The 12061-nt window shown below is 42.5% G+C and overlaps 1 protein-coding gene across 3 annotated transcripts in view; it reads right to left on the minus strand.

Moving 5' to 3' along the window:
• Positions 1-3953: 3953 nt before the first annotated feature.
• Positions 3954-12061, minus strand: part of LOC110509844 (myosin-IIIb) — a 58363-nt gene continuing 50255 nt past the window's right edge. For 2 of the 3 annotated variants that reach the window (XM_090226850.1, XM_090226851.1), the window contains 9 exons: positions 11463-11554; positions 10881-10991; positions 10473-10594; positions 9420-9664; positions 9030-9119; positions 8462-8627; positions 7935-8312; positions 6895-6967; positions 3954-4755 (listed from right to left, as the gene is read on the minus strand). In XM_090226850.1, the coding sequence (XP_090082976.1) occupies positions 4748-4755; positions 6895-6967; positions 7935-8312; positions 8462-8627; positions 9030-9119; positions 9420-9664; positions 10473-10594; positions 10881-10991; positions 11463-11554 (1285 nt within the window). In that variant the 3' untranslated portion in view covers positions 3954-4747. Of the gene's footprint in view, positions 4756-6894; positions 6968-7934; positions 8313-8461; positions 8628-9029; positions 9120-9419; positions 9665-10472; positions 10595-10880; positions 10992-11462; positions 11555-12061 lie in introns of those variants that run through there. The other variant, XR_016493289.1, reaches the window with a different exon arrangement.

Below are 12061 nucleotides of genomic sequence, written 5' to 3' on the forward strand. Positions count from 1 at the left end.
CGTCGATCATAACCAATTTGCATTTCATCATAGTAAATTGGACGAGCAATCCAACGCATACATGGATGAAGAAATGGTAAATTGCCTACTTAACTAATGAAATATGGAAGAACTACAAAAAAAAATATATATATATTTATATAGCCCTTCGTACATCAGCTGATATCTCAAAGTGCTGTACAGAAACCCAGCCTAAAACCCCAAACAGCAAGCAATGCAGGTGTAGAAGCACGGTGGCTAGGAAAAACTCCCTAGAAAGGCCAAAACCTAGGAAGAAACCTAGAGAGGAACCAGGCTATGTGGGGTGGCCAGTCCTCTTCTGGCTGTGCCGGGTGGAGATTATAACGGAACATGGTCAAGATGTTCAAATGAGATTAATGGCAGTATGGTTAAGTGATTAGAATGATCTAGGCCTAATTATCTAGGGTAACCATACAATGAGCTCACTACCCATTGATAAAAAAAATGCTGTTTAGTGTTTCAACCAATTAATCTGGTTGTCAGATCCAAACCAGTTTTTATTCTGAGCCAATCAGATGTTTTTGGCCTATGGTGGTTTTGAAAAATGTAGCAACTCTGTGCACTTTCCTGATGAAGTCTACGACTGAGCCTCTTTATCAGCTACTATGGCCTTTGCCAAGGTCAGAATACTTTCTGTTAACAGTCTCTTTTGTGTGGCTTCACTCCGTATGCCACATACTAGTCTGTCTAATGGTGTAATTTAGAACATAAATAAACTCAGAGAATTGTGAGTTAAATTAACACAGCAGCAAACATTCTGCAGCGATACACCATCCCATCTGGTTTGCGTTTAGTGGGACTATCATTTGTTTTTCAACAGGACAATGACCCAACACAGGCTGTGTAAGGGCTATTTGACCAATAAGGAGTGATGGAGTGCTGCATCAGATGACCTGGCCTCCACAACCACCAAACCTCAACCCAATTGAGATGATTTGGGATGAGTTGGACCGCAGAGTGAAGGAAAAGCAGCCAACAAGTGCTCAGCATATGTGGGAACCCCTTCAAAAGTGTTGGAAAAGCATTCCAGGTGAAGCTGGTTGAGAGAATGCCAAGAGTGTGCAAAGCTGTCAGAGGCAAAGGGTGGCTACTTTCAAGAATGTCAAATATAAAATATATTTTGATTTGTTTCACACTTTTTTGGTTACTACAGGATACAGAATGTTACTTCATAGTTTTGATGTCTTCACTGTTATTCTACAATGTAAAAATAAAAACCCTTGAATGAGTAGTTGTCCAAACTTTTGGCTGGTACTGTATGCAAATTAGATATTTCAGTACCTCATTTAATAAAATGTGCTAAAATTTCTAAAAACATGTTTTCACTTTGTCATTATAGGGAATTGTGTGTAGATGGGTGAGGAATAAAAATATATTTAATCCATTTGAATTCAGGTTGTAACACAACAAAATGTGGAATAAGTCAATGGGCATGAATACTTTCTGGCCTTTTTTAACCTGTAATCAAACCCACAAATACTGATGCTCCAGATACTCAACTAGTCTAAAGAAGGCCAGTTTTATTGCTTCTTTAAATCAGCACAACAGGTTTCAGCTGTGCTAACGTAATTGCAAAATGGTTTTATAATGATTAATTAGTATTTTAAAATGATACATTTGGATTAGCTAACACAATGTGCCATTGGAACACAGGAGTGATAGTTGCTGATAATGGGCCTCTGTACGCCAATGTAGATATTCCATTAAAAATCAGCCGTTTCCAGCCACAATAGTCATTTACAACATTAACAACGTCTACACTGTATTTCTGATCAATTTGATGTTATTTTAAATGGACAACAAAAATGCTTTTCTTTCAAAAACGAGAACATTTAAGTGACCCCAAACTTTTGAACAGTAGTGTAGGTAGGGGTAAAGTGACTAGGCAAAATAGATTTTAAAAAAATCAGTAACAGCAGTGTGTGATGAGTCAAAAGAGTTAGTGCAAAGGGGGTCAATGCAGATAGCCCAAATACCTACTTGGACTAACTATTTAGCAGTCTTATAGCCTGGGGGTAGAAGCTGTTCAGGGCTCCGTTGGCTCCAGACTTGGTGCATCGGTACCACTTGCCGTGCGATAGCAGAAAGAACAGTCTATACTAGGGTGACTGGAGTCTTTGACAATTTTTAGGGCCTTCCTCTGACACCACCTGGCATAGAGGTTCTGGATGGCAGTGAGCTCGGCCCCAGTGACGTACTGGGCCGTACGCTTTATCCTCTGTAGCGCCTTGCCAAGCAGTTGCCATACCAAGCGGTGATGCAGCCAGTCAAGATTCTGTCAATGGTGCAGCTGTACAACTTTTTGACGATCTGAAGACCCATGTCAAATCTTTTCAGCCTCCTGTGTTGGTGTGTGTGGACAAAGTTAATTCCTCAGTGATCTGGACACAGGAATTCGAAGCTCTCGACCCGCTCCACTACAGTCCTGTCGATGTGGATGCAGGCGTGCTCGGCTCTCCGTTTCTTGTAGTCCACAATCTTTGTCTTCCTGACGTTGTCCTAGCACCACACTGCCAGGTTATTGACCTCATCTCATAGGCTGTCTCATCATCATTGGTGATCATGCCGACCACCGTTGTGTTGTCAGCAAACTTAATGATGGGGTTGGAGTCGTGCGCGAACAGGGAGTACAGGAAGGGACTAAGCACGCAACCCTTTGAGGGGCCCCCTGGTCAGCATGGCGGATGTGTTGCCTACCCTCAACCCCTGGGGACGGCCCGCCAGGAAGTCCAGAAGCCAGTTGCAGATGGAGCTGCAGGTGGGCAGGTCAGTGTGAAGTGCAAAAGGGATTTTGTGATCTGTTGTTGCAATTTGGAGTGAGTCCAGGGTATCTGGGATTCATGGTGTTGATGTGAGCCATGATGAACACTTCAAAGCATTTCATTGCTAGATGTGAGTGCTATGGGGCGATAGCCTGTTTAAATTACTATCTTGGCATTCTTTGGAACAGGGCCTATGGTGGAGGTGAAAAATGTAGCAACTCTGCACTTTCCTGAGCCTCTCAGGTTCCATGGAAACACTGACTTCTATGGCCTTGCCAAGGTCAGAATACTTTCTGCTAACAGTATCTTGTGTGGCTTCACTCCGTATGCCACATACTAGTCTGTCTCTAATGGTGTAATTTAGGACACAAATAAACTATCAGAGCATTGTGAGTTAAATTAACACAGCAGCAAACATTGTCACTGATTCTCCCCATTTCTGATTTCTCTCTTATGAACCTAAACCTTTCAGCAACTAGTGGTTTTGGTGAAAAGTCTCCTTTCATGATTCCCACAATATCACCATACGTCATTTTACCTGTTCTGTCTGGCTGTAGCAGGCTGTGTAGTAAATTAAATGTTTGGCCCTATCACACAAAAAAAAAATGTAGGCACCATTTTGTCCTCAATGTCATTTGCAAGAACAAAAGATTCTAACCATTCTGTATAGGAGTTCCACTGCTCAATACTTTTATCAAACTGTCCAATGATTCCGACAATTCTAGCCATTTCTTGTTTCTCAATAGGCTCCTGATTGTCACTCACTTCAATATTATCCTTAACCACGGCAATATTTTCCTCAGATCTTCATTAATTTCACTCACAAGTTCTCATTTAGCACTTTCCCGCTGCGACGTCCGTCTCAAATCATTTTCTGACATCCATGAGTTGTGCACAACGTATATCCATAACAGTTTCACAGCAGCATCACATTACCTTGGATGGAGTAGACGGTGACACAGTGCGAGAGCCAGAACCCTGAGATCCATCAATGAGATTTGGAGTCCTACAGTGTATGGTCGATTTAGATCTATGGCCCAGTGACTCCTGTTTGCCTGATCTGATCATAGAGATCGAGGACTCATCTTTGTATCGGTGTCATTATAGTGTGACAGCACCAAAAGATGGACTCAGATTAATAAAGTACTCTTTCTATTTTGAAGTAGTTAATTTTCTTCTTCATGATTGGCTGATCGCTCCTGATGACCCGGACTCCAACAGAATCACCAGGAGGGATCAAACAATGGAATGGAATGGAAGTCCCACCCAGTTGGCTACATTAAAATGGTGGAAGCCCTCAATGGCACTGCCCATGACAACATGGCTTTTTGATAGAGGCCTCTATGGTTTTGGGCCCGGTGTCCAAAAGCATCTTAAGGCTAATAAATCCATCGTTAGAACCATAGGTCATATGATTGATTCTAAGATGCTTTTGGGAAACTGGGCTGTGATCTGTCTACTACTCTGGATATCACTGGCTGCTAGTAATATCTGTTGAAGTCCAAACCACTCCTCTGCACAGGTCTGTAAGCATATTGGATGATTATTTAACTGGTAAAAATAAAAAATAATAACTCAATGATGACTGATACGGTGAAACTAAAGAAGGAATACATGGCTGTGGCCTAAGCTTTTTTGACTGCAGATTTTATTATTATGAAGAAAAAAAAAAAAAACTTGCACAACCAGATATCTAAAATGTAAAAAACACATTCAGTAAAACAGTGAATGTAAAATGCCCACTGAATAATTTACATACACACATAAAACAATATTCAGAAACGTAAACAAATTTATATTAAAATTGTGACTAAATAAAACACTAGTAAAAACAAGGAAGTATCTCCTTACAATTTGTTTATAAAAACCTGGTTAACGCTTGACAGAATAAGGTACAGTTAACTCATTCAGATGGGCAAAAACAACAAATAGCAGCTTTGAATGAACTCCCTCCATCACATGGGTTATGAATCTGCAACAGAAACAAAAATAGCATAAGTCAGTTTAAATCACTGCTTAGCTAAATATTCTACACGACAAAGACATGTCTGGACACAATATATTGCACAATGCCTTGTAGAGCCCTGCTGGCCAGAACTATGACTAGAAACATGCATATAAATTGTTAAAAGGTTTTTAAAAACAATTCTAATAAATACAACAGTTGGACAATGGTTTACATTTTAAAAACTAATCAGATGTTGACTGAATTATAGCACAAAGTTCAGGGATTTTGGTGGGAATTCAGGTATTAAATGTGTCAAATTACACATCTATTTTATTAGAATGCACTCCTATATATATTTTCTAATGCTATTAGGTATTTTTTTTTCTTTTTAAATATGTTGCGTTAACTTCTTGAGTGTAGGGGGTAGGATTTTTGTTTTGGGCTAAAAACCGTACCCATTTGGAACGGCCTATTTCTCAGGCCCAGAATCTAGAATATGCATATAATTGTCAGATTAGGATAGAAAACACGTTTCCAAAACTGTCAAAATATTGTCTGTGAGTATAACATAACTGATATTGCAGGCGAAAACCTGAGGAAAATCCAACAAGGAAGTGCTGTTTTTCCTGAAAGCTCTCTGTTCCAGTGGATGCCTTGTTTCCATTTAAAGGGATATCAACCAGATTCCTATGGCTTCTTCAAGGTGTCAACAGTCTTTAGACATAGTTTCAGGCTTTTATTTTGAAATATGAGCGAGAAAGATCACACCGCGTCAGTGGATAGCTGGGTGTTCGCAGAGTTTTGCTTGCGCAACAGAGTGGGGCAGCCATTGTCTCTCCCTCTCCTATTGAAAAAGCTATAGTCCCGGATGATATATTATCGATTATATAATTTAAAAACAACCTGAGGCTTGATTATAAAAAAACATTTGACATGTTTCTGTGGACATTACGGATACTATTGGAATTTTCGTCTGCGATGTCGTGACCACTCGAGCCTGTGGATTTCTGAACATAATGCGCCAAACAAATGGAGGTATTTTGGATATAAAAATAATCTTTATGGAACAAAAGGAACATTTATTGTGTAACTGGGAGTCTCGTGAGTGCAAACATCTGAAGATCATTAAAGCAATTTAATTTATTGCTTTTCTGACTTTCGTGACCAATCTACTTGGCTGCTAGCTGTTTAATATTGTCTACTGAGAGAGATGTTCTTACATAAACGCTTGTTATGCTTTCGCCGAAAGCTGTATTGAAATCTGACACACCAGGTGGATTAACAACAAGCTACGCTGTGTTTTGCTATATTGCACTTGTGATTTCATGAATATTAAATATTTTTAGTAATTTCATTTGAATTTGGCGCTCTGCAATTCAGCGGGTGTTGATGAAAATGATCCCGCTAACGGGATAAGTGTGTCAAGAAGTTAAACTAAAGAAAATGATATGTGCCTCATTTGTATAAATGCACTGGGTATATTTGCATATATTAATATATTACCAATGGGGTGGAACAGGTCAGCAACCACCAAAACCGTGCTCTGTTTAGGCCCACCTGCACGGCCTAGACTGCCTCACTAATTACTGTCGTCACGTTCTGTTGCATAATTAAACAAGTGTCAATAGCAGGATACCCTCTTGAAAATCAACAGGCATAATCTAGAGCCAAGCGTATCTATACATACTTTACATGGTTTGCGAGATCAGACACAATATCACTATAATTTGTGTTAATTTTCAGCAGTTGCTTTTATTTCAGCGCCTCTAGTTTGTAAATATTTCAACTGTACAATTTGTTTTCTTTTTTAAATTAGTGAAAAAAATGTACATCCATCAAAATAAAGTTCTTTCTTCTCTTTCTTGTGATGTAAGTGTCGAGATGTGTTAAATCTCCAACGAAGCTTTAGCATTTTTCTCGATGCAACGGGAAGACGACGCATTCCATTGAGCCCATTTCAGCCATTATCGGGGTGTGTTTGACAGGTCATTACAAACATTTCCGCGGTCGTAACATGATATCATTTCATTTTCATAAAATGAAAGCAATCAATTCAGCAAGGTTTACGTGACAAGTGGATTCTGCACCCCACAGAGGAAACAGACGGCTGAAAAAGACAGATCGTCAGGTGGGCGGGGTATGCGCGTAGCTACTATGACCTACCTGTCCTCCTCCAGGAGGGCTTGGGTGTACTGTGAGAGACGGCGGGGCTCTGTTCCTGGACATCTGAAAAGTGCTGCAGACACAAGACAGAGAAGATCACAAATGCATCCACAATTCTTTATTAATGCAGATTAATGAACACTCGGGGCACAGTACTCCAGCATGAATTGTATCGGTTTGGCTATGTATTCAGAAAATCATGGTTCAGCATAAAAGTCAGGTCCTAAAATCAACCCTGAGGTTCTGAAATGATCTGGGTTGGAAGAAAACAAAGACAGGGTTCAACCTATGATCTGGGTTGAAAGAAAACAAAGACAGGGTTCAACCTACGATCTGGGTTGAAAGAAAACAAAGACAGGGTTCAACCTATGATCTGGGTTGAAAGAAAACAAAGACAGGGTTCAACCTATGATCTGGGTTGGAAGAAAACAAAGACAGGGTTCAACCTATGATCTGGGTTGGAAGAAAACAAAGACAGGGTTCAACCTATGATCTGGGTTGAAAGAAAACAAAGACAGGGTTCAACCTACATTGTATAAATTCAAAAAGCCCATTTGATAATAGTGAATAATGAAGTAGTATGTTGCGTCATGACAAGTTTTAAAGAATAGGCCTACAGTGTAGCTATTTTAATGGTTTAACACCATATACTGACTGCCATCTATACGCAGATGTAACTGACCCAGTTCTAGCAATAGACCAGATGTGCCCAGCCAGTTATATAGACCCTGACATTCCAAGAAGATGTTTGTGTAATTTTATTGAGAAATTAGCTGAAACTGAGAAATTATGACTGACTGGATCCAGCATTAAAAGGATACTTCGGGATTTTGGCATTTTCACATCTCTGTGCAGAGACATAAAAATGGTTTCCACGAGTTAATCAGACTCTAGGGAAGTAGATGGAAGGGCTTCATTGTCAAAATCCTGAAGTATCCCTTTAATACGTAGGTCATTAAAGTCTAAACTATATGTCCAATCACCTTATCATTGAACATATTAAGTCTCCCATCTATCCACCATCTTCCCTTTCCTCTCACCTGTTGGATCTGCTGGATCTCCCTCATAGCCAATCGGATGGAAGGATACAACCGGGGAAAGGGCCTGCTCTTGCGGTCCCGCTCATCTCCCCACGCTCTTCCTCTCTCCCCATCTCTGAGCTTCCCTCCCAGGGCCTCCGGTCCTCCTTCAGCCTCGGCCCGGTGTCTGCGGTCAGATATCCGCCTGAGGACAGGGGGTCTCTGGGCCTCCAGGGCGGGGTTCTGCCCCGGAGGCAGGAAGAGCTGCTGGAACTCCAGGTGGACCTGATCCGGGCTCAACTCGCCCTCCTCTTCCCCAGACACGGTGCTCCTGCAGTCAACCACGGCCAGGTGATCCAGGCCCTTCAAGTCCTCGTAGTCTGTATTGTGGTCACATGTCTGGAACAGCAAAAAGAATAACATTAGTGCATAAAATGTTTGATTATCCATTCTTAATGTACAGTATTACACACAGGTCATGCCAGAGCCTGTGCCAACAGTGAGTATATTCCACAGGAGCCAGACCCTAAAGGGGTCCAATTGCTGACCTGTCCACAGGTGGTGGTGAGCAGCTCGTTGAAGGGCTTGATGCCCACCCGGCTGTGGTGCTGCACCAGGTCAGGCAGGGAGGGGTGGGCTTTATCCTCCCCCAGGATCACATACTTCCCGTTGGACTGCATCTCAATCATGTAGTGCCTACAGCGGTTTGCCCCCCTGACATCGGATAGATGGAGAGGACAGAGGGTAAAGGGTACATATCGGTCAGACAGGGTGAGGGAGCAAACAGGAGTTAGGGGTTTAATGTCTTATATCTCACGCTATAGCGCCGGGTCGTTTTCAGCACACTGTAGTAAAACAATTTAACGAAAAACAAAAATCCCTCTAATGGGGACAAGTTCAGTTAGTACCTCCCCATTCCAAATCTATATCAAAACGTTTACTGCCTACTGAACACAACCCTGTCTTCTGTTCTTGTTTCTACTCGTCTATCAACCCCTTTCAAATACACTTAACTGCACCCTTCCTCAAGGTGACCACTGATCTAATGTGATGTGATGAGAACAAGACCCAGTAGGGGAAGGTCATTTGGATCCAGATTGTCATCCGTAGTCTTACTTGTATGTTAGTGTGTAGCCCTCCCGGCTCTGTCCTACACGAATCAGGAAGCAGCCTACAGGCTTGTCCGTCATCAGATCCTCCGCTTGTCTGGAGAGGAGACATACACAGTGCGTTTAAAACCACCCTGAAATCTGACAGAATTAAGTCTGAAGTGTGTATTACTATCCTCGTTGGTACTGGACAGTAAAACAAGGGCAATTCTCCCTCGTGGGGACATTTTACAGGTCCCCATGAGGAAAAGGATATTTCAGGCTTAGGAGTTTGGGTTACAATTAGCGTTAGGTTTAAGGTTTGGAAAATAGGATTTTTAATGTCAATCAATTTTAGGTCTCCACAAGGATGGTAAAACATATGCTGTGTGTGTGTGTGTCCTCCTGTCTTACTGACCTACGTGTTATCATGCCATGGAACCAGCAGGGGAAGGCACCGTTGCGGACCACCTTGCGGGCCTGCGTCTCCCTGAACCAGCGGATGTTGTCCCTTCTCTTCTTGCTCCTCTCCCTGGCCCGCTCCTCTCCCTGGCCCGCTCCTCTCCCTGGCCCGCTCCTCTCCCTGGCCCGCTCCTCTCCCCCCACCTGGCCCATCAGCTCAGCCAGTTCACTGTGCACCTCCAGGTTGTCAAAGGGAGTGGCCTGGGAGAGACCGAGGGAACCGTATAGGGTCAATCTTAGGGTAGTTTAAGGCTCAGTTTAGGGTTCTATTCAATCAGATCTCATTAGCCAACATCCGCATAGTGGTTGTTTTGGCGGTGTCGGAACTGTGTTACAGCTGACCAATCCATAAGCAGCTCCTAGAATTATACCTAAAACGGACGTTGCAATTGGCTACATGGAATCGTAATAAGAGAAATCCCATGCAGCCTTCTTTACAAGTTGGAACACTGGAATGTGAGATGTAATCTACACCTCGATTAGGCTGATAGAAATCCTCATTATTTAGTTTAATGATTTTTTATTTGAGTGTCTTTATTTCTATATAGCCTACACTTTCCCGTTCTGAACTTCTAACGTGAGTGGGACGCTTTAGGCTTTATGACAATGATGAAGAGCAGCAGCTCACCTATTGGACAACTCCAACGCTTGATTTGATTGAATCTAGGCCTTAGTCATCAGAGAGTAGGAGGGGATGTCAGAGGAAAGAGTGGGAGGGCGATTGTCGAAGGGTACAAGATCAGTCAATAGCAGGTTTCAACTAACATGCTGTCTATGGGCTAGCTAGCACCAGAGATCGAGAGACTAAACATGAGATTACTTTTTGAAAATTACTTTTCACTGTTTCAAATTAATTAAAGGTTACCAGGGTCTTGAGTGTAGAAATGTACCATCGAGGACCACTTTGGAAACAAGCATTTTAAATAATACTTTCAAGTGATACCCTCTGGGTCCACATTGTTTATTGTATGTCTGTTATCCAAAATAAATTCATTTCAATATGGCCCACCTCAAACTGTTTGTTGCGGGGCCGGGGGACAGGGGCCAGGTGGGCAGCTGTGGGCATGATGGAGCGAGGCCGGGGCTGAGGCTTCTTCCTCCTGGGTAGGGGCACGGGTGGAGAGACGGGCCCTGAGACACACACACAATAATGTTGATACAGCACTAATAGGGCTGCATATGTTGAGTGACAAGGATCCTTACAGTGCTGAAATATTCAAGATATCATATAGAAATGTCTTTGACAACAAGCATGTAGAGGGGTAGAGAGAGAAAGAGTTGAGGGGTAAAAAGGTCAAGAGCAAAAATAGAACAGTGGTAGGGAGAAAGAGAACAAGTAGGGGGATTGGAGGGAAGGTGAGCAAGAGTGATATGAGAGGGCAAAAGAGAAAAGGAAAGCGATATTCCTTCTACTTACTCTTGTTCTCCTCCTCTAGCTCCTCCTCCCTCTCTCTCTGAGCCTGCCTCTGTCTGCTCACCTCCAACAGTAGGGACAGGTACTTCCTCCTGTAGCGCAGAGAGAGGTAGTCTGCAGCAACACAGCAACAGAGACAATGTGAACAGAGAGCCAGAGGGGGAGAGAGAGCCAGAGGGGGAGATACAGTGAAGAGAGATTACTACATTACTACTGGATGACATGGTAAAGAACCACATTCCGACACAAAATGATGCAACAGTCATCACAGGCCTTGAAATCAAGATACCAGACAGTATAACAGGGAAACTATCATCCATCTTACAGGGTCGTGGGGAGTTGCAACACAAAGACTGCAGGTAGCACTTAAAACACCAAGTAAGGTGCTGATGGCAATGTCTGAAATACATCATGATGGGACATGATTCAACAATGTCAACGTCATCTACCTAATCTACCTACCTGCAAGGTTTTCTAGCCTCAGGCCTGAGTTTAAAAGCAGTAACATTTCACAGAGGCCAATGAAGCTGTTTGACAGACATTTGAGAGACTATGTTCCAGATACTATTGATGAGTGACCCTCACTTTTCTGGATGACTAGAGCTGCCTTGCCCAGTCTCTCCAACAGCCTGGACAACTCCTCCTGGTGCCAGTACTTAAAGAACAGACGAGACGACCTGCCATAGTGAGAGAGAATGTTTGAACAGTGTTCATAGATATTAAGTACTATTTGCAGGGGGAATTGTTGCATAGAGCACTGTTATAGTCGAGAAAGATTGAGATTACCACTTAACTCCAGTAATCATTAATCCACATTCATAACTTTGGGACATTTCTAAAGAACAACACAGAAGTAGAAAGCAGGAGCTGGGGACCAAGAGGGTGAAAGAGTGTAACTGAGATAAAGACCTCTACTCAATATAAACCCTGAGCTGACCTCCCAGTACAAGCCACTGCCTGTTCACCCCGCTATCATCCAGAAGGCGAGGTCAGTACAGGTGCATCAAAGCTGGGACCGAGAGACTGAAAAACAGCTTCTATCTCAAGGCCATCAGACTGTTAAACAGCCACCACTAACATTGAGTGGCTGCTGCCAACATACTGACTCAACTCCAGCCACTTTAATAATGGGAATTGATGTAAAAAAAAAAAAGTATCACTAGCCACTTTAAACTATGCCACTT

This window comes from Oncorhynchus mykiss, chromosome 29, assembly GCF_057628025.1.
Source record: "Oncorhynchus mykiss isolate SJ-2025 chromosome 29, ASM5762802v1, whole genome shotgun sequence".
In the NCBI taxonomy this organism is placed as follows: domain Eukaryota; kingdom Metazoa; phylum Chordata; class Actinopteri; order Salmoniformes; family Salmonidae; genus Oncorhynchus; species Oncorhynchus mykiss.